At 45.3% G+C, this 18,500-nt stretch overlaps 1 protein-coding gene across 2 annotated transcripts in view; it reads left to right on the top strand.

Moving 5' to 3' along the window:
• Positions 1 to 2,781: 2,781 nt before the first annotated feature.
• SKP2 (S-phase kinase associated protein 2) overlaps positions 2,782 to 18,500 on the top strand; it is a 34,651-nt gene continuing 18,932 nt past the window's right edge. The window contains exons 1-4 of one of the 2 annotated variants that reach the window (XM_068990661.1): positions 2,782 to 2,789; positions 3,287 to 3,558; positions 15,730 to 15,841; positions 18,281 to 18,424. In XM_068990661.1, coding sequence (XP_068846762.1) covers positions 2,782 to 2,789; positions 3,287 to 3,558; positions 15,730 to 15,841; positions 18,281 to 18,424 — 536 coding nt within the window. Of the gene's footprint in view, positions 2,790 to 3,286; positions 3,559 to 15,729; positions 15,842 to 18,280; positions 18,425 to 18,500 lie in introns of those variants that run through there. The other variant, XM_068990662.1, reaches the window with a different exon arrangement.

Here is an 18,500-nt window from a genome sequence, read left to right as displayed (position 1 = left end):
GACAGGAAACTCTATGTAGCTAATAATTTCAAACCTTCAATGGACACAATTTCTTATTTTAAAGAACCAATTTACCAAGTTAAACTTTCACTTAATATATTAAAAGAAAAGCCATGATTAGAAGGAATGCAGAAATGATTCCATTTTCATAAGCTAAAATATTTCTGCAGCCAGGGCAAACTATTAGAGCCATATCTATTCTAGAATTTGAACACTTTGATTTTCCTAGTTGACAGGCTCTCTCTGAAGCCCTATAAAGGACCTTGTTTCCACTAATTCAGATATTTCAAATATTCTGAAAACTAGAAATGTTTCCTAGCTCTCAGGCTAAATCCTAGCACAAGGATATTTCTCATTTTTAAATTTAGAATCATCCTATTAAACCTTCCTTATAAGAGCTCTATGTGCCCTCTTCCAATTATTGGGCTTCCCTGATGGCTCAGACAGTAAGAATCCGCCTGCAATGCAGGAGACCCGGGTTCGATCCCTGGACTGGGATGATCCCCTGGAGAAGAAAATGGCTACCCATTCCAGTATTTTTGCCTGGAGAATCCCCATGGACAGAGGAGTCTGGAGGGCTACCGTTCATGGGGTCGCAGAGTCAGACAGGACTGAGCGACTAACACTTTATAAGACCTCTATCTGAAGTGCCTTCTTCCAATTATATTTCAAAACTTTACTCTCATCATGGCATTAAAATTTTGTTTATTCCTTCTCCTCCATTAGTTTATAAGCTCCCTCTGTCTTGTTCACTTTCCTGAAGAAGACTAAATATTTCCTCTGAATTGCACTTTTTTTGTTTGACTTTTTGTTTTATTTTACTTTACAATACTGTATTGGTTTTGCCATACATCAACATGAATCCGCCACGGGTGTACATGAGTTCCCAGTCCTGAACCCCTCCTCCCACCTCCCTCCCCATACCATCTCTCTGGGTCATCCCAGTGCACCAGCCCCAAGCATCCTGTATCCTGCATCGAACCTAGACTGTCAATTTTAAGAGAAAGGATGTAGACTTCAAGCAGGCTACTGCTTTCTCCTTAGCCACAATATCATGAAGATAACTTTATGTAAAAAATAGAACACTGAATTTTAAAATATTTTCCATGTAACATTAGCTTAATGAATTGTGAACATTCAGCTTAGTATTCTTCATCTAGTTTCAACTAGAATCAATCAGTGAACAGATCCATTCTTTACCCCAGTTTTACCTAGTTTCAAGAATCAACTACTAAAGGATCACGAACGCCCTCCTCTGTCAAGAGGTGGTTCCATTTCAAGCTATGCACCAAGCCTGAAACAAGCTGATATACAAGCGGGGGAGGTTTAACTCCAGTGTAAATTGAATTTTTTTTTAAGAAATAAGAAGGTATGCCACACAGCATGCTTAAGTGATATTCTAGTATTTTTGTGATGACGCTGGGTGCTTATTTCTGAACTTTATAAATCCTCTCCATTTTTATTAGTGTTGGAAGTTATTCCACTTCTCTCTTCCACTGTTTTCCCAGGCTCGCAGTTATAGAACATTTGCACAATGGATTTCGCACGGTCATCCTACCCAGAAAATGGCACTCTCTAACCATCTCCAAACTCTTCTCCGTGGATATAGTCTAAAAGCAAGCAGCTGGCTTTTAGGACGTGAGGCAAACAGAATTTTTTTTTTTTTTTTTGAGACAGTAATCGAATGGTTTTGCTGGTGGCCGCTAGCGTGGCACGGAAAGCCTTTTGCAAACAACAGTCACCTTATTGGTTCTCATGCTAGCATTTATGAGACTTCTCAAGGCTGCCAGGGATGCTGAGCTTTCCCCTGGCACTCACCGCAATCTCTTGCTCCCCTAAAATTAAACCTCCGCCTGACGTTTGAACCGCGCTTTCGTTTACAAAACGCTCTCACGAGCCTCCTCTGATCTGACGGCGACTGTGAAACGAGCGTTCTTGCCGTGGTGCCTATTTTACACGTAAGGAAAGGATCCTGTCCACAGACCTAGTCCTTAGGGCCGCCCTCACCCGGGTGGAGTACGCAGCTCCAGGCAGAGAGGGGAGCAGGTGTGACGCCCACGGCCGCAGCCTCTCACCTGGCCGGCAGGGCGTGCCACGGCCTCCACTCAGCTACCTGGGACGTAGGCCCCGCGACGGCGGCCTCTCGGGGTCTCCGGGGCCCCTCTCTCTCAGTCCGCGCTCGGCCCCACACCTCAAAGTGCCTCACGCTCTCCTCCTCGGGCTCACCGTCCGATCTCGCCGGACAGCGTCCAGAAGGGCCTGGAAACCCCGCGGCCGCCACAGCCTTACAGGGTTTGGGACCCACACTCCTTGGCGACAGCGGTGGCAGTCACCAAAAGGTCGGGGGGTCCCGAGAAAGGAAACCCGGACCCCAGTCAAGCAGCTGACATTTCCCCAGTCAGCCGGAGCACCGCCCACTTCCGCTTCCCCGCCTACCCTGTGGGTCGTCCGGTCCCGCAGCCGCGCGGGGTTGTGGGTATCTCGAAGGCGGCAAAGCTGCAAGGAAAGGAAGTAGTGGCGAGGCAGCCGGACTACCAGGCTGGGCAGAAACTACAATTCCCAGCAGGCAGCGGGGCCGCAGACGACGGCTGCGGAGGAGAGCCTGCTGGCTGGAGAATTCTGCGCGCGCTGCTGGGATGGAACGTTGATAGAGTTCGCGGGTTTCGCTGCAGCTAGCCGGGGCCGCACGCAGTGCGCCGCCGCGCGCCAAAGCGGGAATCCGGGGGGCGGGCACCTCTGCAATTAATGCACGCATTTAAAACTCCCGAACCTGCGGACGCCATGCACAGGTAAACCGATTGCAGAAGGAGACAGAACATGAATGGACCGTCTTAATTCTTTTAGGCCGCGTGTTTTGCTACTTGCTAATATTGTTAGTAATGCTGTAATGTGAATGGCTGCTTAGCCTCTTTGGGAAAACGTGGATGGGTGGATGCTTTAGTGCGGTGGTCAGCGTGGATGTTATTTGTCTTCCCTTTTTGGGCTTTCCTGCTGCTGTTTTCAATCAGTGTGTGATTGCCCTGCCTCTTTCCTTGTATGTTCCCTCCACTTTTAAGAAATTCTTGAGGCCTTCTGCATGATCGGAAATCGAAAAGCCTTTTCGATGTGTTCGGTTATTTTCTCTTTTATTCTTGGGGACTCGCCGCCGGCACGTAAAAATGCAGTTCAGTTAACTGCTGTGAAAGCTTTCTGCGGTGCACAGCTTGCAGCTTCCTTTAGGCCTGTCTGGGAATTATTTACGGGCGTGTTTTTGAAAGGAACGTTGGGCTATTGTGCGTTTCTGCAGGAAACACCTCCAGGAGATACCCGACCAGAGTAGCAACGTTACCACCAGTTTCACGTGGGGATGGGATTCTAGCAAGACTTCTGAACTGCTTTCAGGCATGGGGGTCTCCGCCCTGGAGAAGGAGGAGGTGGACAGTGAGAACATCCCCCAGGAACTGCTTTCAAACCTGGGCCACCCACAGAGTCCCCCACGAAAACGGCTGAAAAGCAAAGGAAATGACAAGGACTTTGTGATTGTCCGCAGACCTAAGCTAAACCGAGAGAACTTTCCAGGTAAGGTTTGAGGGTAAAATACAAGCCCAGTCAATGGTGGATTAAATTGACCGGTTATTTTGTCGGTAGACCTTTGTTTAGGGGTATTTAGCATGGGGTGGGGCCCTTCTAAAGAAATTGTTATTTAAATTTATTTATTTATTTTTGTCCGTGCTGGGTCTTCCTTGTTGCCCCGGCTTTTCTCCAGTTGCAGAAACTTCTCTTTGGGGGAGCATGGGCTCTAGGACGCAGGGGCTTCGGTAGTTGGAGCACGTGGACTCAGCAGTTGCGGGTTCCAGGCTCTAGAACACAGCCTCAATTACTGTGGCGCTGGGGGCTCAGTTGCTCTGCTGCGTGCGGGATCTCTTCCCAGATCAGGGATCGAACCGGTGACTGCTGCATTGGTAGGCAGATTCTTTACCTCTGAGCCACCAGGGAAGGCCAGATAGGGTCCTTTTAAATTGCCCAATTCCTAAGTTATTTTCCAAAGAAACCAGACCACTGGTTGTGCTTACAGAAATAGTGGTATGTGTGTGTCTTCAGAGACAGAACTGACTTGTAACCCGTGAAAAGACATTCCTTCCTTTTTCTTTAGGAGGGACTCTGCCTGGTTAAGGGCCAGCTCAATACCTCTGACAAATAGAAACAAAGCAATGATCCATAGAATTCTTTTTGTTTATATTTGGCTGCTCTGTAGCCGCGGTTGAGCCTTTTACCATAATCACTTTAGTTATTTATCAAAGGACTGCTGAAGTGAATGTTGAGCTAAGGGGAAGAGACTCATCCTTACAGATCCATTCCCAAGAGGAATTCTTCTTTATGCTGTCTCCATCACTTACTGTGTTATCTGTTCAGTTTCCCCAACCCTATAACCTAAAGGTCAGTCAGATTCCCACCATCCCCCCAAAATCCAACCAATCATTGAATCTTTCCCTCTTGTCTCCTAAATATTTCTCATATTTAGGAAGGGACTCATAATTCAGAGCCTTATCCTCCCCAGATCCATCCCCCAGAGCTAGAGTGGACTGATTGAAATGTAGAACTCCACTACGTCATTCCCCTCTAAATAGCTCTCTGTTTCCAGGCTTCTCAAGCTGATTTATAACTGCCTCCCACCGTGGATCAGAGCTCCAGGAATACTCAGAACCATAGGGTAAACATAGTGCGTTGACCTGGGGTTATCAGTTTTTCTTACTGGCAAGCCATGTAAAACATTAATTCAGCAAATATTTGCTGAGCACATTGTGTCTCCTAGGCATTGTTCTAAGTACTGGGGATACAGCAGTAAGCACAATAAAAGCATTTCTACCCTCATGGAGCTTCTCTTCTAGAAAGAGGATGCATTATGCACAAATCTGGTGTGTAGTATGTTAGAATAAGTGCTATGGCTAAAAACAAAAATAGAACAAGCCTAGAGGGACAAGAGGTCCTGGGATGGGAAGCTGGTTTGCAGGATATTGAGGAAGCCTCACTTGGACAGTGAGCTGTAAGCAAAGGCATAAAGGAGATGAAGGAATGTGCCATGCAAATATCTTGGAGAAAAGAGCCCCAAGCAGAAGGAGCAGGTAGTGCAAAGGCCCTGGAGCAGGAGAATGTTGTATTTGTTCAAGGAACAGCAAGGAAGTCATATTCCAAGAGTAGAAGAACAGAGGGGAGAATAGTGAGAACTGGGCTAGAGGTACAGTTGAGCAGAGTTGCTGTGTAACCTTTGAAAAGGATACACTGGTGTCTTGAGACTAAACTTTGAGGGCTTGAGGATAAAAACTTAGAGACTTGTTGAGAGGTGTGAGAGAGGTGCTAAGCAGCTTCTGGATAGATTTTAATATTAGAGTGGACAGAGAAAGGTTTTGAAATTGTAGAAGTGATCATACTCTAAACTGAAATTGCGTGGGACATTATGGAGAAGAAGAGACAGTCGAGAAATAAAGATGAAGTCTTGCAGAGCCAGGGTAAATTAAGTATATTCCTGAATTCCCCCATCTGGCTTTCTTAGAGAAAGCTTGGTTGATTGCTTGCTTGCTTGAACAAAATTTTTAAAAAAAGAAAAAAAAAGATTTTTTGGCTTTTGACCCTTTCTTTAGAAAAGAGAACTTCTAAATTATGGTCTGAGGATCTATGTTAGGTATTGGATTTATCAGAAAGGCAGTAAGGATTGTGGTGAAGTCAGACAGAAATGGCTTTGAATCCAAACCCTGCTGTTTACCGACCTCGGGAAGCTATTTGAGCCCTCTGTTCCTTAGTTTCTTTGTGCAATGGGATAGTAATGCTGGCGTCATGGGATACTGTAAGATTAAATGAAAGAGTAGGCGTAAAGCTGCCAGCATGCTCCCTGTGTAGAACAGTAAGTAAACCCAGTTAATTTGGTGGACAAAAGATACCTAGCGGAGAGGCTACTTCACTTTATCTTTTGTCCTTAATCGTGTTAGTCTGGCCCTGTTCGTGTAGATCTTTTTTCTTCAAAATTGAATGTCCCTGCTATTTTTAGTGTCAGGAATGCAGCAGGAGCAATTTGGTGCTTGACCAACCAAATGTGGTGAAAGACGTTTCCTGCTAAAATGAGTGGCTTTTGACAACTTTGTCCAGTGCTGATAGCATCTGACGTGGAGTGTGATTGCTGTATGTCCTACATGTCCTTCCACATTCACACACACAGACAGAAATACAAATGACGTTTTTAAAGCAAGGCACTAAGGAAACAAGATGGAAGATTCAGGCATGGCTGCTGTCTCTAGGAAACTGCAGTTCAAGTTGGGAGAAGAGGATAGACGGTAAGAGAAGCTCACAGCAAAAGATGGCAGCTCATACTCTAGCAGCTGCTGAGTGGCTGAGGCTGTAGTGGCTCAAGTGCTGTAGGAGGCCAGAGGGAAGGAGCCCCTTATACCAAAGCTTCTCATGGTGATCCTCACTGCATGTGGGCACGCTTCCTCCTGCCCTTCAGCAAAGCAGAGGCTCTAAAAGAAAGGGAAGGACCTGGAAAGGATTCAGTCACTGCATCAAGATTGTTAAAAATGACTATTTACGGGAAGTGAGAGAAAAAAAATAATCACGACTTTTCTGTTTGTTGTGACCTCAGAGAGATGCAGGGAGGGAAACCACTGGTATGCTGTGTGGGTGCGTGGAATTACGCACCATAGTGATTGGTAAATTGGTATGGGGCAGGGGGGTTGCAGGGTGAGGAACAGCTGGTGTAGAGCGTTCCCAGTGGGCCATCAGGAGCCTGGGCCTCTGGCAGCGCTGGATCATCATTGTAGCGAGTTTGTCTGCAGTTGTCAGGACAGGTGGCTGAGAGCTCTGCAGGATTAGGCTGGAACGGACCACACCTGCTTTCCATAGCGATCTGATGACAGTGGCCCTGGGCTGTGTGAGTTTTTCTTGATTCCTCACTCAACAGTCTCTCTTTTCTGCCGGCCCCAAGCCAGGCTCACGTCTGGTGACTAAATCCTCTTCATCTGTTCAGTTTCGAAGATGGAAACTTTGTGGCCAGCTGGTACCAGGACAGGTCTGAGTGGCCCTTGGAGTGAGTGTGTGGAAGGAGTTGGGAGGAAATGGCCTGGTGATGAGGTCAGTAATGAACAGGAAGAGAACAACTGTGTTTTATTCATGGTTGTTAAATGCCTGCCCTGGTCCCCTGTCTTCTGCCCACCCACACCCCCACTCCGACCTCCCAAACAGAAGATAGCTGTGGAAATCCTGTCAAACTAATTTGTTGATCAGTTTTCCTGTGGCTGTTAAACTGCTTGAAATTCCAGGCCCCACAGTGGTTTTCAGACTAGAAACTCTAAAGTTAAGAGTCTGCTGATATCCCCAAGGGAACGTGTTCAAAGTGCAAAATTCCAGAGATTCTCATCCCAGAAGTGCTGCCTGGAGCCTGGGAATCTGCTTTTTCAGTGTCTCTAGGCAAATGCTTTTCCTCTTTTTTTTTTTTTACATAACCAATAACAAATATATTTTCCATTGCAATCTTGGGTGTGTATCTTAAACTGAAAATGCACAAAATTAGTTTTTTCCTTACCAAGGTATTTCCTATTCTCTTCCATTCTTTCAAAACAATGCTAATCAGACTAAATTGATTTCATGACTCACCACTGAATCTTATCCTGCAGCTCCAAAACTCAGCTCTGTAAGAGCCTTTACAGGCCCTTCCCAGTCACCTGTGTATACCCTGTAGCTTCCTTTCATTGGTTCAGCAGTGTTGATGGAGCATCATTCTAGAGATGTGGGATCCAGCAGTGAACATAGCAAACCAAAGATCCTGCTTTTCTTGACCTTGTATCCTGTACCTAATTCCCTGAATCCCAATTTCCATGGTTTCTTAGTCTTCTCACATCCCAGGGTTGAGCAAGTCTCTCATTGAAGTGTGGGGTTGAAGGGGTCATTGAGGACCTCTATTTTAGCTTTTTCCTGTTTTGCTTTTTTCAGTTTTGTCCAACCAGGCAAAAAATAAAAAAGCCAAAATACCAACAGCTAGCATGGTCTAGTGTTGGTCTCTTAATGATTTATAGAAGAGGAAGGAAACCTCATCCCAGATGGCAGAATCTGTAGTCTCCCAGAAAGGAAGCATGGGTCGTTAACACTTAAAACAAGCAAGCAGAAGCAAACAGGAGGTGAACCTCCACTCTTAAAAAAAGGAGTAGATTTGAACAACAGTGCCTGCTTATCCTTCAGATACAATTATCTGTGCTTAAAGAAAAGGGCAATTTTAAGAGTCAAAAATTGAGTACTGTGGAGTTTGAATCTGAGTATAGGTGATGTTTCAAGAAATAAACATGTCAAGTAAGACGACGTTACCTATACTGTAAAGACCTCATGTGTCAAAAACTCTTAAGCAAGCATTATTATTTCCGAAGGACTTTAAGAGGCATGGGAGGTGATGAGGTTACAGAAGTGGACAGCTGACTTTGCACCAGAGGAATGAATGGAAATGCTGGTGACTATGGCTGGTGACTAGCAAGTTTGTGAATCTGGCCAGTTTTCACCTTTCATGGCTCCAAAGTGTGTTTAATTGCTTTCATGTTGTTGAAGATTAGAGTCCATGGGCTTAATTATTTTGCTTACTGTGCAGGTCTGGTGTGCAGCCTTGGGGGTTTTAGAAGAGGTGAGTAGAGGAAAGACTTGCTCTGGACTTTGTCATCCTTTCTGAGCAGACAGACCAGGCAGCAATGCAGTCAGGAATCCAGGAAACAGATGGTCGATGTTTTGAGAATTAACTATGGCAAGTAAAATTAGATTGAGCATATCCCAAGCCTGGATACTAGCCACTGGGGCAGCTGTATGAAGACAGACTTCTGTCTCATCTGTTGAAACAGCATCCAGTTTCAGGCTATGACACCCCTCCCCCACCTTCACTCCCACCAGGGCCCTAGAATCATTGCTGTCCTGTGATCAGCTCCGTGAAGACGCGGGTACTTGGCTGCTCAGAGAGGCTGTGTGTTTTTCCCAGCCATTGCCCCATCCTTATGCTCACTGACCCATTGAGAACTCTCAGCGTCTCTGTTTCACTCCCTCTCCCCTCTGCCCTCCCTCCCAAGCCCTGAAGGATTCCTTTTCCCAGAGCAAGTCAGGTTTAATTCTCACCTTTTTAAAAAGAGTGATTTTTTTTTTTAATTTTTCTTCATTTTAGAAAATTAAGTCAGAACAGGGGAGAGAATCCTAGGGTAGACATAGGACAGGATTTGGAGTCAGATCTGTGCTTGAATTCCCACTGGGCCGTTTGCTAGTTGTGTGACCTTATCCCTTTCGTCGGAGTTACATCATCTCTTGAAGCCCCTCCCCTGACTTACAGAGGACACTGCTTTTGTTTCTGGGTTTCAGTCTTCGGCCTCATGCCCCTGAACACCTCCAGGGCCATGCCATTCCTTGGCAGGCCCTGAGCCACCTGGCCAGCCTTCAGACACTCTCCTCTGTGGCTCCGTGCCTTCACCTCAGGTTGTGGAGTTTGGAAATGGACAGAAGAGTCCCACGTTAACTTCGTGGCTCTGCCACCTGCTAGTTACTAGCACCTCAGTGAGGTTAATAAATAAACCTACTAAGACAAGTGTCCTCATCTGTGAAATGGGACACTACATCCTAGGACACAAGGCAAGCATTAGAATCACATGCATTAATAAATGTATGAGACTCTTTAGGGCTTCCAGTAAATGGCAGTTGTAAATGTGGGGTTGTGTTTCTGTTTATTAGTTTGCCTCCCAGTGAGGCCAACAGACAGGGACTGTGCTTACGCTCTCTGGCATTAGTCAGACAGCCAGGAATGTTTGTTGAAGTGGAGCCCTAGGCCAGCCTTGTCATTTGATAAATGAGGAAACTGGTCCTGAGAGGCCCACACTCTTACCTGTCTGTGAAATAGAGCCAGCATTCTTCTCTTAGGTGTCAGTCATTCCTTTGTGAAATATTGAACACTTTCCAGTGTTTGTCGCCAAGTTTGTCTTAGGCACCAGGCATGGCGGTTAATCGGTTAAGGAAGGTTAATCAGTCAATTGGATACACGGTTTGCGTGAAGGGGCAGTAAAAGGTATACTGCATTGAGCAATGATTTTGAGAAGGTCTGTAGTGTGCCAGGCATCGTGCTGGGTCTCCATGTGCCTGTCTAGATGTGGGGGCTGTGCTGGTCACCTGGGAATGCTCCTCCGAGGGAGAGACAGTTCAGCTGAGGTCTGAGGGATGAGTAGGAGTTGTGCAGGTGAAGATGGACGTTGCAATGCAAAGCCTTCCTAGTTCTAGACTCACTTAGCTTCCTTGTGTGGCTTCAATGCCTGGCTTTGCTGTCCTCAACAAACACCTACATTCATCACAGTGCCAGATTTTCCTTCTAGCATTTGAATTGTGTGCTGAGTGACTTCAGTCATGTCCGACTCTTTGTGACCCTATGGACAGGCTCCTCTGTCCGTGGGATTCTCCAGGCAAGAATACTGGAGTGGGTTGCACTGTCCTCCGCCAGGATATCTTCTCAACCAATGGGACAGACTCCTGTCTCTTATATCTCCTGCATTGGCAGGCGGGTTGTTTAACACTAGTGTGCCACCTGGGAAGTATTTGAATTACTGATCTCTTAGTCTAGGTTGCTGATTTCTTATGTCTTCCCATTAAAATGGGAAGCACCACATTCATTAGTTTATTGATTTCTCCTGCCCTTTACTTTGCAACAAGCCTCCCTATCTCCTTTCCCCACTATTTTACCTGACACTTGGGTGCCCCATCCATAGCTCCATGAAGGTCACCATTCCCTTTTATGCCAAGGGCTTTCTCCTCCACATCGATGACAATCTGTGTTTGAGGGCTTTCCCTGGGCAGGCATGCTGGGGAGTCAGCATTCCTACCCCGTCTCAGAAGCTCCCAACCAATGACTGACAGCAGATGATGGATTAAATGCCCCAAGCCCATAGTGATAATCTGCTTACTCACATGCCCATGTTGGCCTCCTGCCCTTGTATGTCTCTCTATTCTTTCCAGTATTTCCAGGATCCCAGACCTAGATTGTTGTTGATAAGTTGATCAGTCGCTGAGTCATGTCCAACCCTTTGTGATCCCATGGGCTGCAGCACTCCGGCAGGCTTCCTTGTCTTTCACTATCTCCTGGAGTTTGTTCAAGCTCATGTCCATTGAGTCGATGGTGCCATCCAACCATCTCATCCTCTGTTGCCCTCTTCTCCTGCCCTCAATCTTTCCCAGCGTCAGGGTCTTTTCCAGTGAGTCAGCTCTTCACATCAGGTGACCAAAGTATTAGAGCTTCAGCGTGAGTCCTTCCAATGAATATTCAGGATTTATTTCCTTTAGGATTGACTGGTTTGATCTCCTTGCTGTCCAGGGGACTCTCAAGAGTCTGCTCCAGTACCACCGTTCGAAAGCATCAATTCTTTGGCACTCAGCCGTCTTTTTGGTCCAACTCTCACATCCATACATGACTCCTGAAAAAACCATAGCTTTGACTATACAGACCTTTGTGCTTTTTAATGTGCTGTCTAGGTTTGTCATTGCTCTTCGAAGGAGCAAGCACCTTTTAATTTAATTCTTTAATTAAACCTAGATAGAAGGCAGTTTGGAGGTCTCAGTAAATGATACCAGGCAGCCCTTGTCCAACCCCTACTCAGAGACGGATGTTTTCACATAGGTGAAGGTTCTAAGCAGCACTGTAAGGAAAAGGTCATGAAAGTAAAACATATAGAGTTTTTGGAGAAAGGAGAGGAATAGAAGCAAAAAAAAAGGCAGTTTAACTCTCTGCTTTGTAACCTTTTGACATGAGCTATTTAATCTTCATAGTGAATAACTTTGCAGGATAAACCTTTTTATTCCCTTTCCTGCAGATGCAACTGAGCCCCCAAAGAATTAAGTAGCTTGCTTAAGGTTTGCTGACATGGAGACAATGCAGTCAAATTCCAGTGGGAGCTGCGCTCCTTCCTCGATCCAGTAGTTCTCACACTTGGCAGGGATGGAGGGCAGGCACCTGGTGTCAGTGTAGTCATTGCAGATCATAGTAAAAATCTCAACAGACTAGATTGAAAGTGGCTAAGTGTAATTTTTTTTTTTTCTTTTTTTTTTGCCGAATGAAATGCTAGCATCTGATCTGTATACGCAAGAGACAGCAGAGGTCAGGGAGTTAAGAATTAGTGGAAGGAAAACCTTGTTCCAATTTGTGGAGCAGGAGTCATGCTGGAGACCCTCTGCCCCCACTGACCTTGGCCCAGGAGCTTTGTGGTGTGATGGAGTTGCCACACTGAGGAGCTGCTGCCCGGAACATGTCTAGGGTCCCTGCGGATGGTCTGCCTTCATCCCTCTACCCCTACGCTTCAGAGCCTCAGTCCTTTATGTGATTCTCTAGAGAGGGACGGGCAGGTGTTCATGGAGCAACTACATGTCCTTTTTTCCCCAGGGAGCCTCCTTCCCTAAGCACTGTGCCAGTTCAGTCCCTGGTGTAGCACAGCATCCTGAGCCCTTCGTGACCCTGAATTGAAATTTCCTGTTTGTCTGTGTCTCAAACTCTGAGCAGGCCATACCTTGTTCATCTCTGTCTGTAGAACAGTCCTCAGCATATAGCACATGTTAAGTAAATATATGAATGGTTGCATGTATCGGACAGTGTGCTAGTTCCTTAGAATATAAAGATTGTTAAAAGAAGAATCAGGTTCTCCTTCTCAAGATCTCATGGCCTTGTGGGGGCCTACACAGGCAAGTAAGGAAATAGCAAAATTGTGGTTAAAAAAAACAGCCTGTTTTTGGTGATGTTCTGGGAGGCCATCCATAGGAGTTGGGGTGTTAATGGCCACTTGATGTTAAATTAATAGCCGTCGGGGGCGGGCACAGCATGTACGGAGGCATTGAGATATGACACAGAATGACTCATTCTGAAAATTCCAAGTAGCTCCAAATGGCTGGAACATATTTCTAGATAATGAATCTAGAAAACCAAGTGGGGCCCTGATAAGAAAGCTTTGAATGTCATTGCTCAGTAGTATAGACTTTAGACTGAATATTCAAGGGACACCATTGAAGGGATCTGATTGAGGGGTGTTTTCAAAAGATTGCCCAGGAGTAGCGGGGAAGAGTCCACAGGGTCCCAGACTGTTACGTTTATCACTCACCTCCATGCTGTCTCCAGCTCCCCATCATCCTCTGCCTGAGCCTGTTGCAATGTCCGCGTTCAGTAAATACTGACACCTTTTAAATGGGGTATGTGTTCTGTGTTTAGTTGCTCAGTCGTGTCTGACTCTTTGCGACCCCATGGATTGTAGCCCACCAGGTTCTTCTGTTCGTGGAGATTCTCCAGCCAAGAATACTGGAGTGCATTGCCATGCCCTCCTCTAGGGGATCTTCCCAACCCAGGGATCGAGCCCAGGTCTTCCGCATTGCTGGTGGATTCTTTACCAGCTGAGCCACAACGGAAGCCCAAGAATACTGTCAGAGCCACTAAACAAATAAGAGATACAGGGAGGCTTATTAATAAGACATTGGCTTACGCAGTCCTGGAAGCTGAAGAGTCCCATCATCTTTGGTCCCAAAGACCCGAGATTCCAGAGAGTAGATCATGTTAGTTTCAGTCCAGGCCTGAAGGCAGGAGGACACCCAGGTTCCAGCTCAAAGGTGGGAGAAACAGCCAGGTCTCCCTTCATCCGCCTTTTATTCCAACCCAACTTTGGATTGGATGAGGCAGGCACACACTGGGGACAGCCCAGTCAAGATGACACTAAAATTAGCCGTCACGGGGAAGAGAGGATAGCGGTAGCATTGGTGTAGCAGGTGGGTTGGTGTTAGAGACCAAGAAGGCAAGTTATTGAACTCAGCTAACCACTCTGAATTCTAATCTAAAACACTCACTGTTTCTTTGGTGTGTGCTTGTTTCCTTCTAGGCTGTGGTCATATTATCCTGATCGTGTGGGTTATTCTATTCATATGTAAGCGTTTAATACTTGTTGAATAGCAATTAGAGTTTGCTTTTCTAAAAACCAAGAAAACTGGTTTTCCTGCATCCACCTTTTTCTCCCTCCGGTTTATTCTGAACACCTAGTCAGAGTGATCCTTTTAAAACCTACGTGAGATCCTGTCATTCCTGTGCTCAGAACTCTCGGCGGCCCCTCATCACCTTCAGAGTCAGAGTGGGCTGGCCCGGCCCCCTCCTACCCCTCTGACCTCTTCCCCACTGCCCGAAACTTGCTGGCCTCCTTGCTGTTCCTCAAAACAGGCCTGCTGCTCCAGCACGTGGAACACACCCCAGGGACTCAGGGCCGCCCCCTTCTCTGTGTTCAGCCTTTGCTCCATGATCACCAGCTCAGTAAGGCCTTCCCCATTGTTTGATACCATTTTACACCACAAAACACTGTTTGTCATGGACCAGACATTAACATCTCCCAGAAGAATGTTCTTTAAATACCAGTTTGGGAAACAGTATGTTTACGAAATGGATGTAAGTACACCAGATAACTTAAAAATATCTCTGATAAATGGAACTGTTTTATACTTTTAAGTAACTCAACTTCAAGAATTTTTTTCAATAAGAATACAGTACTTTTTTTAATATAAGAAAACACAGCAAATGTATTAAAAAGTTTGGGGGGGAACTCCAGCTATAAAACTTGACAGTTACTAGAGGAACCACTATTGTGGTGACATTCATGTCACAATTACTCACTATTACAGAATTTTGTATTAGGCATTTATTTTAAAATGTGGAAGGAGATATTTTGACCAAATCTTTACTAATACAGACAGTCTCCTTAACTATGAATGATGAGTTTTAGTAGGCTAACAAATAGAGTTGAGTCAAAATGAAATGAAAATAGTTGTTTTAATCAAAGAGCTGAATACAACCCTTATCATAATTTATTATTAACCCCAAACATATGAAAAACAAAACAAAGAGGTTAGTTGCTATTGATGGTTGAGGGAGTGTGTGTGTGTGTGTGTATGCTGTGTGTTTAAACTTTCTAACACCTTCATTTTCTTCATTTTTAATACATCAAAGTAAAAGCAATTTTAACATATCACTTAATTTTTTTTTAATATTGAACAATTTTTAACGTCTTCTAATATCATGTGATTGCTCCCCCAATAACATAAGCTCCATGAAAAAGTGTTTTGTCTCATGTGTTACCTGCTTTCTCCCAACACCTTAACCCATCCCTGGCATCAAACTAAGCACTCAGGACATGTGTGTTGAATTAAGAGATGAGAAGAGCCTTTTGATATTGCACTTTTAGGTAAATGGACTTCTGAGTCCACCCTCTGTAAGCTTGGAAGAAGGAGAAAGATTGGTTTGCCTTTTAAATAAGGTCACTACTTGAGAAATCCACCACTGAATCCACTTCAGAGAGGAGTGAGGTGTTCCTTAGCAACCCAGAAGCATCTTGTATCTTAGACATTGTCGTCTAAGATGTGAGAGGCCTGGGACTGGCTTTGAACCCCGATCAGTATGGTTCTGAGCCTGAGACTGGCTGGTGGGTACTAAAGAGAAGAATATCATGAAAAGTATTCTTGATATTCTCTTTTCTCCTTTGCTGAGAAAGTATACAGTATCCACTTTAGGAAACATAGACCATGGGTGACCAGAAAAAGAATTATGAGGATGAGGAATTCATTTAGCATAAAATTCCCCTTTTTAAGTTACATGTTGTATATCTTTAAGTGCAGGAAAAAGCTCAGTACACTTGATAGGGGGAAAGAATAGTAAAAGAAAAACAATTCCTTTTTTTTTTTTTCCCCTCCAAGGTGTTTCTTGGGACTCCCTTCCAGACGAGCTGCTCTTAGGAATCTTCTCCTGTCTGTGCCTCCCCGAACTCTTGAAAGTCTCCAGTGTTTGTAAGAGATGGTATCATCTAGCGTAAGTATTTTTCACCCCATTTAGTGTATGTGGAGGAGGGAGGAAAAAAGAAGGGTTTTTATTCGTTTGGGTCTGCTGACACTGAAAACCAAGAAGACTATAGTAGCACAAAGCACACTAGGTATTTTCTTATTCATTATAATAATTAGCGTCTTATTTCACAGATAAGGGAGGAATCTACTGGAGGTGTGTGTGTGTGCTCAGTTGTGTCTGACTCTTTGCAACCCCATGGACTGTAGCCCGCCAGGCTCCTCTGTCCATGGAATTTTCCAGGCAGGAATAAAGGAGTAGGTTGCTATTTCCTCCTCCAGAGGGTCTTCTCAGCCCAGGGATCGATTGCGCATCTTCTGCATTGGCAGGCGGATTCTTTACCATTAGCACCACCTGGGAAGACACCATCATCCTGTTTTATATATGGGGGAACTGGGACTCAGAACTTCACTCAGGTCCCATAAAGCCTAAGTAGGAGAGGCTGGTTTCCCACTTGGGTCCCACACAGAGCCCCGAGTTCTCTTCCCACCACTCATACCCAGCCCACTGAGTGTATGAGAACCAGCTGTGCCTTCATGTATCCCTGTCACTCCTGGTACACTGCCTGGCCCAGCATCCAATAAACATGAGCTCTGCTGAATACAGGGAAAAGAAGTTTTCCAAATGGGGTAAGTCACTTCCAGTGGGTCACACGATGGCCGTTGTGAGCATGAACTACAAAGATTTCTCAAGTGGTGCCCAGCTAATTGTTCAGGTTTTGTTGGGTTTGGGGCCACACTTCTGAGGTGCGAACAGTGAGCTGCACGTGGGACATCTTGGTGAGCTGGGAAGGCAGTAACGGGCTTTTCCATCTTCACCTTTTCTCCTGCTCATCAGCCTCTGGCCAGCCTTTGTCTGTGCTTAAGGCCATCTATCTCCTGCCTCCACGCGTCTAGGACTCTCACTGTGAGAACGCAGGAGCCCCTGCCCTTCCATTCACAGGTGTGCTGGGAATAAGACACTCCAGGTATTTACAAGACTGCACTACAGTCATCCCTTGGTACCCACTGGGTATTGGTTCCAGAACCCCCTGTGGATACCAAAATCCGTGGATTCTCGAGTCCCTTGTATAAAATGGGGTAGGACAGTCTGGCTCAGGATCTGCAGATCTGTGGATGTGGAACCCGTGGATAGGGAGTGCTTGCTCAGTCTTGTCTAACTCTTGGCAACCCCACGGACTGTAGCCCACCAGGCTCCTCTGTCGATGGGATTCTCCAGGCAAGAATACTGGAGTGGGTTGCCATTTTTTCCTCCAGGGGATCTTCCCCACCCAGGGATCGAACCCATGTCTTCTACATTGGCAGATGGATTCTTTATCATCTGTGCCACCTGGGAAGCCTTGTGCATAGGGAGGGCTGACTATATTTGCTTAGAAGAGCCACAGAGAGGTCAGCATACCTAGAATGCCAGAGCAGGTACATGGTGGTTGACTCACTTATCCCTGCTCAAGAAACCCCATTTTGATTTTCTTTCTCCACCAGCTGTGCTCTCTATGCAATTCTGTTCATCTTCATCTCAACTGTCATAAAAGTTATAACTGACATTCATTAAGCACTTGTTATATGCCAGGCACGGCAGGTCCTGTCTTCTTAAGAATAGAGGTTGACAGTTTGTTTATGCAGGATTATTTCAAAGCTCCAGCCAGTGGTCTGCTTATCTCAAGTAGGATTAAAAAGTAAAATTCTTGTAAACATTTAAAATGTTCCCTCACGGGCTTGATCTTATGTTTTCTTTCATGTTAAATTGGATTAATCTATGGGTATTCGAACTTCGTTATGTTGTTTACTATATTTGTTACTGCTTTTTTGCTTTCAAAACACAAGTCTAAACGTTTTTACCTCTTTTCTTCACATTAGTTCATAGGTATTCCTGTATTTCTGTGCATTGATTTCAAGCTTTTGTAAAGTGGAGCTGAACTATGACTTTTCCTAATAGATATTTGCTAACCGTATCTCATAATAAAGTCATACAAACTTTCCTTCTTTTAGGGACATGTTTTTTAGGGTAATTGTGGTAGTGTGCCCGTGCTTCACAAAAATGGCAAGTGAGGTCATTGTGAACCTACTTACTTGTTCAGTAATCAGTTGAGTGATTTGAGCAGTCTTAAGTTATTGAATTGAATTGAATGTTGAAATTTTATTCTCCTGTTCCAGATCATTGCAGGGCTCATGGTAGCATTGAGCTAGCTATGAAATCCATGTAAAGAGGAAGATGAAAGCTTATCCATAATGGGACCAAGAAATATTCAGTAGTCCCTTAAAAATATAGGTAATTGTATAGTCAGAAACAAACATGCCTTTAGAATTTGCTTCAGGGCAATTGAGTGGCCGTGCCCTGTTGTTGGTAGCAGCGTCAAGGGCCTCCAGAAACTGGTGCCCTGACTCACCAAACAGAGCACCTCTTTTCCAGGTTTGACGAGTCTCTCTGGCAGACTGTAGACCTCGCGGGCAGAAATCTCTACCCAGATGTGGTTGGTCGGCTTTTGTCCCGAGGGGTGGTTGCCTTCCGCTGTCCACGATCATTTATGGACCAACCGTTAGTTGAACATTTCAGGTAAGAAAGAAAAGTCCCTGGAAAATCCTGGGGAAGAAAACAGAGCGAAATGTCTTTTTGTCTCTCTCCAGCTATA

The sequence above is a fragment of the Capricornis sumatraensis genome, chromosome 18, assembly GCF_032405125.1.
Source record: "Capricornis sumatraensis isolate serow.1 chromosome 18, serow.2, whole genome shotgun sequence".
NCBI classification, from domain to species: domain Eukaryota; kingdom Metazoa; phylum Chordata; class Mammalia; order Artiodactyla; family Bovidae; genus Capricornis; species Capricornis sumatraensis.
The sequence above is the reverse complement of the archived record's forward strand: the minus strand, read 5'-3'. Positions and strand labels throughout refer to the sequence as shown.